The sequence below is a fragment of the Bos taurus genome, chromosome 5 (assembly GCF_002263795.3).
Source record: "Bos taurus isolate L1 Dominette 01449 registration number 42190680 breed Hereford chromosome 5, ARS-UCD2.0, whole genome shotgun sequence".
Taxonomy (NCBI): domain Eukaryota; kingdom Metazoa; phylum Chordata; class Mammalia; order Artiodactyla; family Bovidae; genus Bos; species Bos taurus.
Window position 1 is genome coordinate 103,709,914 of NC_037332.1, and position 10,519 is coordinate 103,720,432.

Sequence of the window (10,519 nt, forward strand, 5' to 3'; positions counted from 1 at the left end):
GAAGTCAGTCCCACCCACTGGAACCCTGAGCTGAGACACCCTCAGTCACACCCTGCGGTAGCCTTGGAAGGGACCCTGAAAACTCAGCAGAAAACTGTAGTGCTGAGTTGTGCAGATTTCTGGGCCATAGAAACCGAGATAATAACCATGTGTTGTTTTAAGCCGCTAGGTTTCAGGGTAATTTGTTATACAGCAGCAGAGCACTCACTCACTGCCTAGACACGCCCCTCTGAACTACTGTCTCTCCACCCATGCTGGAAGACGCACCTAAGCAGAGAACTTCTCACTTCTCTCTTTTTGTTTTGTTACCACAAATAAGATCTTTTATTTGTCACCATTAAGAGTCTGCATTTTAAACCGATTCTTGGACTGGTGGCTTGTATCCATCAGCTCGTTCAACTTTGGCACCTGCCTCATCCCCAGTAGCTTTTCCAGAACTACTACCTTCACCATGTAGCTCCATGAGTTTTCCCAATTCAAATTTGGGCTTCTTCAGCATTTTTACTTTTCTAACGAAGACATCATGGAGCGGATAAATAGATTGGCAAGCCTTTTCTATGTCTTTTCCAGTGCTATCTGGAATCAATTTATTGACCACCTCTTTCATTTGTCTGCACCTCTCGGGTCATGATTTCCATCATCTTCTTGCGGATCTGGCGCACCTGCTGGTGCTGGGCGTAAGAGGTCTTCCGAATCTGATTGTTGCACTTTTTAGTAAAACCCACACAGAACAGACGAAGCAAGTAACCGTCGGTCGTCTTGACATCAACGTGAGCTTCAATCATGGTCTGCCATCTTTTGACCATGGAGCACATTTTGTCACGGGTAAGACCCACACCATGAAAATTAGTCAGGCAGTTTTTGCCCTGAACATCCTCAGTAATTAGCTTGAATTTTCTAAATGCTACTTCATCATTCTGCAGATCAGCAAGACTCACTTCAAAAACACGACCTTTGAGGCCATCAGATGTGATTTCGGTTCCTTGAGTTCTTGTGACCAATGTTTTCCCAATATTCCTTATATTGAACGTAGCTGGTGCTTTCACATCATACCAATCTTTTTTAGAAAATGGGTCAACCACTTTCTTCTTGGCTCCCTTTTGGCCTCCTTTCGTAAGGCACTTGTTCTTGCCGACCGCCATGGTGCTGCTCAGAGAGCCAAAAAGGCTCACTTCTCTTTAATACGATCTCATCAAATACGGGCTTCCCAGGTGGTGCCAGTGGTAAAGCATCTGTCTGCCAATGCAGGAGATGCAAGGCACATGGGTTTGAGAAGAGGAATCTGGGAGACCTGGGTCAGGAAGATCCCTTGGAGAAGGAAATAGCAAACCACTCCAGTATTCCTGCCTGGAGAATCCCATGGACAGAAGAGCCTGGTGGGCTACAGTCCATGGGGTCAGAAAGAGTTGGACACAACTGAGCACGCATGCACGCACGCACATCAAATACTGACTAGAGACACTGTCTTTGCTTTTTGCGTAGAAAGGTGCATCCCAGTCCAAACGCACTTTTTATGTCCAGAGACTTTGGCTTAACCTTCTAAGAGTTACCTGTTTCATGTGTGTGAACTCTGAATTCGCACAAATCCAAGTTCTCTTTCTCCTCCTATCACAGTGGCCCAGCCCTAAGCTCCTCTAGCTAGGGTTGCCATCGATTTGGGATCATCGTCTGAGAAAGTACAAGTGATGAGAATTTTCGGCTGGAAGAATTTTCCTGGAACCCTAGGCTTTGTTATACATGGAATCCCTAATGTGCTAAGTCACTTCAGTCCTGTCTGACTCTGTGATCCTGTGGATTGTATCCCACCAGGCTCCTCTGTCCGTAGGATTCTCCAGGTGAGAATACTGGAGTGGGCTGCCATTTCCATCTCCAGGGGATCTTCCTAACCCAGGGATTGAACCTGCATCTCTTGCATCTCCTGCATTGGCAGGCAGGTTCTTTACCACTAGTGCCACGTGGGAATCCGTAAATCCTGAACCAATTCCATGGTCAAAACAGTCCACAATAATTCACTCCCCCATCTCCAAGCCTTGGGAGGCAAATGCCCTGTCTTTCTAAGTCAAAGACAAATTTCATTTGCATGTCCTTGAGGCTGTGAATGGCCCTTTCTCCCTCTGGGTATAGGACCTGGCAGTCCAAGACCACCCACATCAGACCCTGGAGCCATTCACTGAAGGTTGGAACTGCAGGGATCAGGGCAGTTATGGAGTCAAAGCTGGAGGCAGCTTACAGGAAAACGAGATATTAAAGTTCAAGGAAAAAGTGCGGTATGGGCAGAGGGAGGGGACACAGGCTCGAAGCACCAGGAGTTAGCGACTTCTACAGAAATGGACAGTGTGGGAGGACAGAGGGATTTATTTCAAAGGTAAAGATTTGAATCAAGATGCAAAAGTCTCAATAGGCTCCAATACTTTGGCTACCTGATGCGAAGAGCCAACTCACTGGATAAGTTTACCCTAATGCCGGGAAAGACTGAGGACAGGAGAAGGGGGAAACAGAGGATGAAACTGTTGGATGGCCTCATTGACTCAGTGGATATGAATTTGAACAAACTCTGGGAGATTGTGAAGGACAGGGGAGCTTGGTGTGCTACAGGGCATGGGGTTAAAGAGTCAACTTAGCGGCTGAACAAGAAGCTAGTCTAGACCAAAGCTAAAATGAGAGGCCGAGAGTCAACTGAGAAGACAGGGCTCACTGGACTGGTCTCAGGAAGTCTCCACTGCCCCTCAAGACAACAGACTCACCTAGCCCACTTTTAACCAAACACTCAGGATCCACCCCTACTTCCAATTCTGTTTCAACTGATACTTTAAGACCAGTAAACAATGGTCTCCCCCTAGAGGACAGCACAAGCTAGGGAAAGCGGCTCGGTCAACACTGGGACCCTCAGGAGGCGACTGCCTCTCATGCAAGTGGGAGACCAACTGTCCCTTACACTAGAGCACCCCAAGTTTAGGGTGTGCACAGCAGTGCACTGAGCCAAGGGGAGCAAACCCACACCTCTCGAATGCCCTGCCATGGACAGGTGACAGGAGTCCAACTACGGCTTCTTACTGAGACCTGAGAGTCCCGTATGATTTGTTTTCGTTTATCTCTGGCTGTGCCGGGTCTTCACTGTTGCTCAGGCTTTTTGGGGGTTACTCTAGTTGTGGTGTGTGGGCTCCTCATTGCGGTGGCTTCTCTTGTTGTGGAGCACGGGCTCTAGGGTGCACAGGCTTCGGTAGTTGTGGCACGTGGGCTCAGCAGTTGCAGCTCCCAGGCTCTAGAGCATGGAGTCGGTAGCTGTGGTGCACGGGCTTAGCTGCTCTGGGGCCTGTGGGATCTGCCCAATCAGGGACTGAACCTGTGTCTCCCGCATTGGCAGGCGGGTTCTCTACCACTGAGCCACCAGGGAAGCCCTCCTGTGGTTTTGATGCAAAAATTGAAGTTTACTATCAACTCTTCCCCTACAATCCTATGAGGTGGAGGTAAACAGGCTGAACTCAGAGTTCCCCGAGAGCAGGGACAGTGACCACCATTTTGCATCTCCAGCTGCGCACACGCTGGTGCCCAGCAAGCGCCCTCGGCTCCTGAATGAATGCCGACATACTGAGCAATCTGTTCAAAGTTCAACGGCCTAGGATCTAGGTCTCCAGGCACCCAGTGGGCTTCGGCATAGTATTTGGTTCTCCTGTTTTTCTGGCACTTCGCTTTAGAGTGAGCTGGGAAAGAGCCTTCTGTGCGTCCACAAATACCAAGACAGAAGACACCCCCTGCAGGGCTGGTGAGATAGTTTGTAGATAGACTTCCCATAGATTTATTTGTGTGTCATGTTATATATAGATATATGTATATATACTCTTTTTATACAATCTATATCCCCTCCCGTTCCCCACCAAACTCACAAGAGGAAGTATAAATCCTTCCAGGATGGCCGTCAGGCTTTCGAGGACAGCCAGGGCCAAGAAAGAACCATCTCATGACAGCTTGAGAACAGCTGTCTTGAGGCTCTGGGGTCACTGGAGCAGCAGTGCTCCCAGGACCTGACGTGGGGAGAGATGGGAATGGCTGCAGAGGGACAAGATTCTAGGCTGCGAGTGTCCAGCGACTCCTAGAATGGCAGGCTGGCTCCCAGAGCTCTCGGCATGGGAATAAAAGTGGGAGCCCTATGGCTCTTTGGATGCTGCCTGAACAGGCTGGGGGGTGGGGGCAGGCGGGGAGAGGCATGCAAAGCGTGGGCGGCAGGAAAGGAACTTGGGGGTCTTACGCTGGGGACAGTGGTGTGTAGTGAATGGGGGCAGATGCTGGGTCCTAAAGAAACAGGGCAAAGAGCATGGCGGGGAAGAGGAGGGGACAAGGGAACACGTAAGAAAGTCATGTGAAACAAAAAGTACCAACAAAACCATGACTTGTACTTCCCTCCTCCCTGGAGAAGGTGTGGCCTATGCTTGGGGGTGGGGGAGCAGGCATGGGAGCCGGCAGGGCTAGGGGTCAGGAACCTAGATTATCAGCTGGCCAGGGGCACAGGAAGGCTGAGGACTCCTATGGGCGGGCGGGTGGGCAGTGAGCACCCCACATCCCGAGAAGAAATGACAGTCCTTTCAGTTCGACTTGGACCAAATCTTGGCGCTCCCTCGGAGCCTGGCAAGGAGGAAAGAGAGACAGAGGGGGCTGTAGGGAACCGCTAGGCACTGCAACCCCCCAATTCCTGACCCCCACAAGCTTCTGAAGGGATGAGGGAGGCAGGAGCAGGCAGCCTGGACTGGAGTGGCCCCCACACCCGCTCACCCCTTGCCCTTGGAGGCTTTTTTGCTGGGCTGGCGCTGGTTGGTGCCCGGGGCCGGCTCCCTCAGCTCAGTCAGGTGCTGCTCGGGGTCCTGAGATGTGGCCGCGGCCGCCGCGGCTGTTGTAACCTTAATGGTTTTCTTCAGGTTGGCGACCTACCCAGAGGAAAGGAATGGGGGGAAACAAGGAAGGTTCCAGACCCTGACTGTCCCTGCCCACCTGGTCTGTCTCCACCACCGCTGTCCAAACCCCTCTGCCCGGGACAAGTGGCCCGGGCCAGAGGAGGAGCTGGGTTCAGCCAGCTGGCCCCCCAACTGCTCACCTCACTCTCGATCTGCTGCTTCAAGCCCAGCTGCTGCTCCTTGTGCTGGTTGGCCCGGCTCACCTGCTCCTCAATGCCTGACAGGACCACCTCGCAGCCCACACACCTGTGGGAATTGGCGGGGAGGAGGTCAGCGTGGGAGGGCGTTGACCACAGATTCACGAGGAAAAGACTCAGGGAGACCCCTCAGTCCTGGTGTCGGGAACCCTGTCTGAGCTAGAAGCTTCGCCAGGGCACGTAGAGACCGCCTATGACAAAATTCCCAGGACAGAAGGACACTCAGGGAGGAAGAGGGAGGAGACAGGCAGTGCCTGGAGCGATGTGCAAGACGGGAAAGGGAAAGTGTTAGCTGCTCAGTCCTGTCCGAGTCTTTGCGACCCTATGGACTGTAGCCCACCAGGCTCCTCTGTCCATGGGATTCTCCAGGCAAGAATACTGTAGTGGGTTGCCATGCCCTTCTCCAGGGGATCTTCTCAACCCAGGGACTGAACCCAGGTCTCCTGTATTGCAGACAGGTTCTTTACCTTCCTTGGAAGCCCCCCCAAAATGGGAGTAGGAGCTAAAACAGAAACAGGGTGGCAAAGGTTACAGAGGAAAAAAGGAAGGCACGTTAACAAACCGAAGTCACACAAGAACACAAAGAAAACAGACGTGGGAGAGGCCAGTGGCCTGTGGACAGTGCTGGTCACAGAGCGGGGGAGCTGCATCCAGCCTGAGACGGGTGACCCACCCCCCAGGGGACCACGACTCAAGGTTACCACCCCCTCCCACACCAGGTACTCCAGGCATGCTTCTCCCTCCGGCCCCTACCCCTCCTCCTTCCCTTTCAAACTCACATCCTCTGCCCTGCCCAGCCCTCCTCCCTCTCCAAAGCACCCCTCCCTTCCTGGGGTCTCACCACTCCTGCAGGGTCCGGGCGATGGCGCTGAGGTCCTGGCGCTGGATGTCTCGCCCGATGCTGTAGTCGACCTCCAGCCGCTGGTGGCGCTGGTCCAGGGAGCCGCGCAGCACGTCGGCGTACACGGCCTCGATGACCAGGTCTTCTAGCTGCCTCACGTTGCGCAGGGCCAGCGCCTCCAGCAGCACTGCATAGGGGATACACTGGGGCCCCAGGGCGGCGGGGTCTGTGTGGGGCCGCAGCAGAGCGGGCTTCCAAGACGCCCTTCTCTCCGTCCCCCTGCCCACCCTCCACTCCTACTCCTAATCGCCTCCTCTAAGAGGCTGGTTCTAAGGCAACATAAATTAACAAGTATCCCCACCTGAGAAATAACAGGATGAGAATCTTAAATAAAAGACATACGCCCCCTTGGACTTCCCAGGTGGCGCTAGTGGCAAAGAACCCGCCTGACATCACGGGAGGATGTGGTGTGGGGGAGGTCTGGAGCTACTCCATCTACTTCCAAAGAGGCATCTCACAGGAGTCAGCCTGATTTAAGTAAAACCATAAGCATGACGGAGAGTGACGTAACACCTGGGAGATGCAGATGGGTGGGGGGATAGTCAAAAACAGGACCCAACAGGTAATACAAATGTGTAACACTTCTGGGTTATAGATTTCTTTTTGGTCACATTGTACACCTTGCAGGATCTTAGGGGAGGAGGGGGCTGTTGAAGGACACAGCCAGCAGCATCTGTGTTGCTATTCTGAATCCAAAGGCAAAAGGTGTTTTACTTAGAACCTGAGTTGGTTGAAAAGCAAAAAAGAAAACTAGCAGAATCATATTCAGCCCCAAAGGCCGAGGGTAATGGAGTTCAGATGTGGGCCCTGGATCGTTGTAGGAGGCAAGAAGAAGCAACACGGTGACCGTTCCCTTCCGATGGACCCCCGAGAAGGGACATACAGAAAGGTGTTCTGTGACTCACGACCTGATAGGGACTGTCACTCACCTTGACTTTGGCAGCTAAGGTGACGACCGATAGGTGTCGAAGCTTATTCTTCTGAGCCTCTGTGAGTGGGGGAAGATTCCGGGCTTCGGCTAGAAAAAAATAAAGTGTAGGAAATCCTGATTTGCACTTTTGTGGGAAGTCCTAGCCTCCTTCCTTTTTTTTTTTTTTTTTTTTGAGTTTTCCATGCCAATTCAGGTCTTGACCCTGACCCTGTGTACCCAAGGGATCTAAGTCAGGTACCCCAGGAATGTCTTATAAGTCCCTCTGTAAATTGCCCTTCTCCCACCTCCAGTCTCCAGAGCTGCAACCCCTCCGGTTACCTAAGTAGTCAGCGTACGTCCCATAAGCAAACACTGTGAGCAGCCGGAACGTGGAAGCGAAGTCGCTCTCAGCCAGCTGTGGAAACATGAGGGGAGAGAAGCGGTGACAGGAAGGGCCTCTCTCCCCACCCTCCAGACTCTGCCTGTTTGAACCCCAATCTCCGGGCCCAGCTTTCCCCTCCAACATTAGCTCTCCCAGCTCACCGAAAGGAATTCTCTGCCTCTCTGATTCTCCCCAAGGAAGCCTCATTTTCACCTCCAGGCCTTTGTTGATTCTGTCCCCCAGACCCACAATACCCTCTTCCTCCATCTGCCTCCCAATTCCTACCCTAAAGTCAGAGTTAAAAACTTTCATAGTGTTTAGTTACCTAACACATCTCACACACACGCACACCCCCCGGACATTACAAACTGTGTTGTTTCATCCTTGGAGTATATGTAGTATTTCTGAATTTGAATACCCTTAGGAGTCTGCTGTACTCCCCAATTCACCAAGGACTTCCGCCTTGGCCTCACTCCCGTGACAGCTGCAGGATCTGGGCCGGCATTGGGAGGTGCCTCTGCTTCAGACTGGTCTCAGCTGGGAGCGTGCATCACCCAAGCCAGTCCACCCAGACCTCCTCTCCTCCTACCACTGATCACCCACTTAGTCCATCAAAGCCCACCTGATGCTGTTACCTAACAATGTCTTTTCAACAAGATTACAGACCTGGTTTCTCCCACTCAGATCTAGCAGAAATGTGCATGTACTTGGCTCTGCTGATAAATACTTGCTAAATAAGTGATTTATACATGGATATCCATTCATCTTATCTCCGCAACTGGACTGTATGTTTCAGAAGGGGAGCCCTGTGGCTTGTACTTTCCTGGCATTCCCAGGACTAGAAGAGTGCTAAACAGGCACCCAAAACCTACCTCTCTTCCTTCCCCTCGATTCTCTGATTCCACTGCAGAGGAAAGCAGGGAAAGAAGGCGGCCAGTTTTCTTTGGACAAGAAGGATCCCAAAAGGTTAACTGCATTGACTCAATCACTGGCCCTCAAAAAATTTACTCAGAGTTCACCCACCTACCACCGTCATAGTATCTCAGAACTTTGGCTGGTGCCATACATCTTGGTAATCTACTCACTCTGGACTTTAAACTCTTAACTCTATCCCTTCTGTGTGAACAGTTCTCTCCCCTGTGTTCCTAGCATATTATTGTGTGTCTTGAAGAAAAAGATACCTTCTACCTTAGCTAACTTAAGTGAATTTACCGGTCATGACAATTTCACATTCATTCCTTCTATTTGTACCAGACTTTACACTTTCACAGAATCTCACCTGATTTCTACGACACTGAGGGGCAGTAACAGGTCCATTTTGTTTTGTTTTTTGTGGCCATACCATGTGGCATGTGGGATCTCAGTTTCCCCACCTGGGATCAAACCTCCACCCCCTGCACTGGAAGGTGGAGTCTTAACCACTGAACTGCCAGGGAAGCCCCCATGTCCAGTTTTTAAAAAGAAAATGTAGGTCCTAAAATAAAAGTGACCTGATTAAGGTAACAGGCTTCCCTGGTGGCTCAGACAGTAAAAAATCTGCCTGCAATGCAGGAGACCAGGGGTTGATCCCTTCCTGGGGAAGATCCCCTGGAGTAGGAAATGGCAACCTACACCAGTATCCTTGCCTGGAGAATCCCATGAACAGAGGAGCCTGATGGGCTACAGTCCATGGGGTCACAACGAGTCAGATACAACTGAGCAACTAACACACACTACAATCAAGGTAATATGATTATTAAGAGCTATAACATTGATGGAGACAGGCTGAAATCAGTTCTCCTATTCTGAATCACAAGCTCTTATTCAGCTGAATGGTTATCGGGTTGCAAAAGGAGCCCTGTCCACCCATTCTTAGTCTTCAGCCCCAGGCCTCCTTGGGAGCTATCCAGGTCAGGAACCCACCTCTCTAACATTAGGCATATCCAGCAGTTCCCCAAACACGTAGACACCAGGGGCCTCCAGCACCTGGTGGATGAGTGTGGCCAGCGCTGCCCCCTTGGCGGACTTGGCCAGGAGCAGAAACTGCTCCTGGTTCTGCCCTGTCACCTTGACCTCCGCACTCATGTTGGCGCTGAGCTGGGGGGACCTGGGCTCGGGAAGTCTGGAGCTGCAAGGAAAGAGGATGGGAAGCTGGAGGTTTCTGAACTGGGGAAGCTGGAAAGCACAAGGCCTAGGGGCTGGATTGCAGAGGCACTGAGCCACTTTGTAACCACAGTGTAACCCTCGTATCTTAGGAATCCTAAGATCAGCCACTTCGATGGCACCCTGGCTGATACAGCGTTGTCACGCCCACCTCCCCCATGCCTGAGCCTATCCCCAAATCCCACCACGTGCACCCCATGGAACTCCAAGGCACAAGTCTCAGTGGGGGAAGGGATGTCACATAGTGTCCACCCCAAAGACGACGCTCCCCGAAATATCCACTGTGCCCCGCAGGTGCCCCACACCACGTGACCTCACCCTAGCGATCCTTTCACGTGGCTCCGCCCCCTCCCTTAAAGAGGCCGCCGAGGGACCGTGGGCTCCCGCCGGCTACCCCGTCGTACTCTGGGTCAGACTCTGCGGGCCGCTACCTGGAAGCTCCGTCTTCCAGCGCACCGGGCGGGGCCACCGCTCCGTCACCTCCGGCAGCTGTTCTCAGCTTTTCCTGCCACCTCCCTGCAGGGTCACTCTGGCCCCTAAACTCTATGGCTGGCTTCCGGCCGTACTTCCGCTCTTATGGGGCGGATTTCTTGCGCGACATGCCCCGCCCTCGCCTCTGACTGCTGAAGCTCCCGAGAGCGACGCAGGCATTCTGCTCTCTCATTGGCTGTTGAGGAAAGACTGATGGGCGACTTCTTTCCTGCTCTGTTTCAATAAAACTTTATTGTTGGTCGGGTACTAGACGCTAAATGAGGAGGGGGCTCCTAGTCTCAGGCAGGTCCGGGCTTGTTCAGAGTTGTCTAAGCTGCCTGCCGAATAGCTCGGAGAAGGAAATGGCAACCCACTCCAGTACTCTTGCCTGGAGAATCCAATGGACGGAGGAGCCTGGTAGGCTGCAGTCCATGGGGTCGCTAAGGGTCGGACACGACTGAGCGACTTCACTTTGACTTTTCACTTTCATGCATTGGAGAAGGAAATGGCAACCCACTCCAGTGTTCTTGCCTGGAGAATCCCAGGGACGGGGGAGCCTGGTGGGCTGCC

At 52.3% G+C, this 10,519-nt stretch overlaps 2 protein-coding genes across 5 annotated transcripts; both read right to left on the reverse strand.

Moving 5' to 3' along the window:
* Positions 1 to 427: 427 nt before the first annotated feature.
* On the reverse strand, positions 428 to 1,168 carry LOC786978 (small ribosomal subunit protein eS1-like). The gene is made up of 2 exons (XM_059887090.1): positions 939 to 1,168; positions 428 to 788 (listed from the first exon to the last, which is right to left on the reverse strand). The coding sequence occupies exons 1-2, from the start codon at positions 1,140 to 1,142 to the stop codon at positions 588 to 590; spliced, it is 405 nt and encodes a 134-aa protein (XP_059743073.1). The 5' UTR covers positions 1,143 to 1,168; the 3' UTR covers positions 428 to 587.
* Positions 1,169 to 3,769: 2,601 nt separating this feature from the next.
* COPS7A (COP9 signalosome subunit 7A) lies at positions 3,770 to 10,025 on the reverse strand. Of its 4 annotated transcripts, none has more exons than NM_001105331.2 (8): positions 9,910 to 10,025; positions 9,239 to 9,443; positions 7,294 to 7,369; positions 6,974 to 7,062; positions 5,985 to 6,187; positions 5,087 to 5,192; positions 4,768 to 4,919; positions 3,770 to 4,620 (listed from the first exon to the last, which is right to left on the reverse strand). In NM_001105331.2, exons 2-8 carry the CDS (start codon positions 9,398 to 9,400, stop codon positions 4,581 to 4,583), a joined length of 828 nt encoding a protein of 275 aa, NP_001098801.2. In that variant the 5' UTR covers positions 9,401 to 9,443; positions 9,910 to 10,025; the 3' UTR covers positions 3,770 to 4,580.
* Between the last annotated feature and the right edge of the window lie 494 nt (positions 10,026 to 10,519).

What these genes read in the sequence shown, in the direction of transcription:
- COPS7A (NM_001105331.2), bottom strand. Translation starts at nt 9,400, where the DNA reads ATGAGTGCGGAGGTCAAGGTGACAGGGCAGAACCAGGAGCAGTTTCTG. An exon ending in ATATGCCTAATGTTAGAGAG is followed by an intron (nt 7,370 to 9,238) that starts GTGGGTTCCTGA and finishes ATGTTTCCACAG; the next exon opens with CTGGCTGAGAGCGACTTCGC. An exon ending in AAAGCCTCCAAGGGCAAGGG is followed by an intron (nt 4,621 to 4,767) that starts GTGAGCGGGTGT and finishes CCTCCTTGCCAG; the next exon opens with GCTCCGAGGGAGCGCCAAGA.
- LOC786978 (XM_059887090.1), bottom strand. Translation starts at nt 1,142, where the DNA reads ATGGCGGTCGGCAAGAACAAGTGCCTTACGAAAGGAGGCCAAAAGGGA. An exon ending in TCAAAGGTCGTGTTTTTGAA is followed by an intron (nt 789 to 938) that starts GTGAGTCTTGCT and finishes AAAAGATGGCAG; the next exon opens with ACCATGATTGAAGCTCACGT.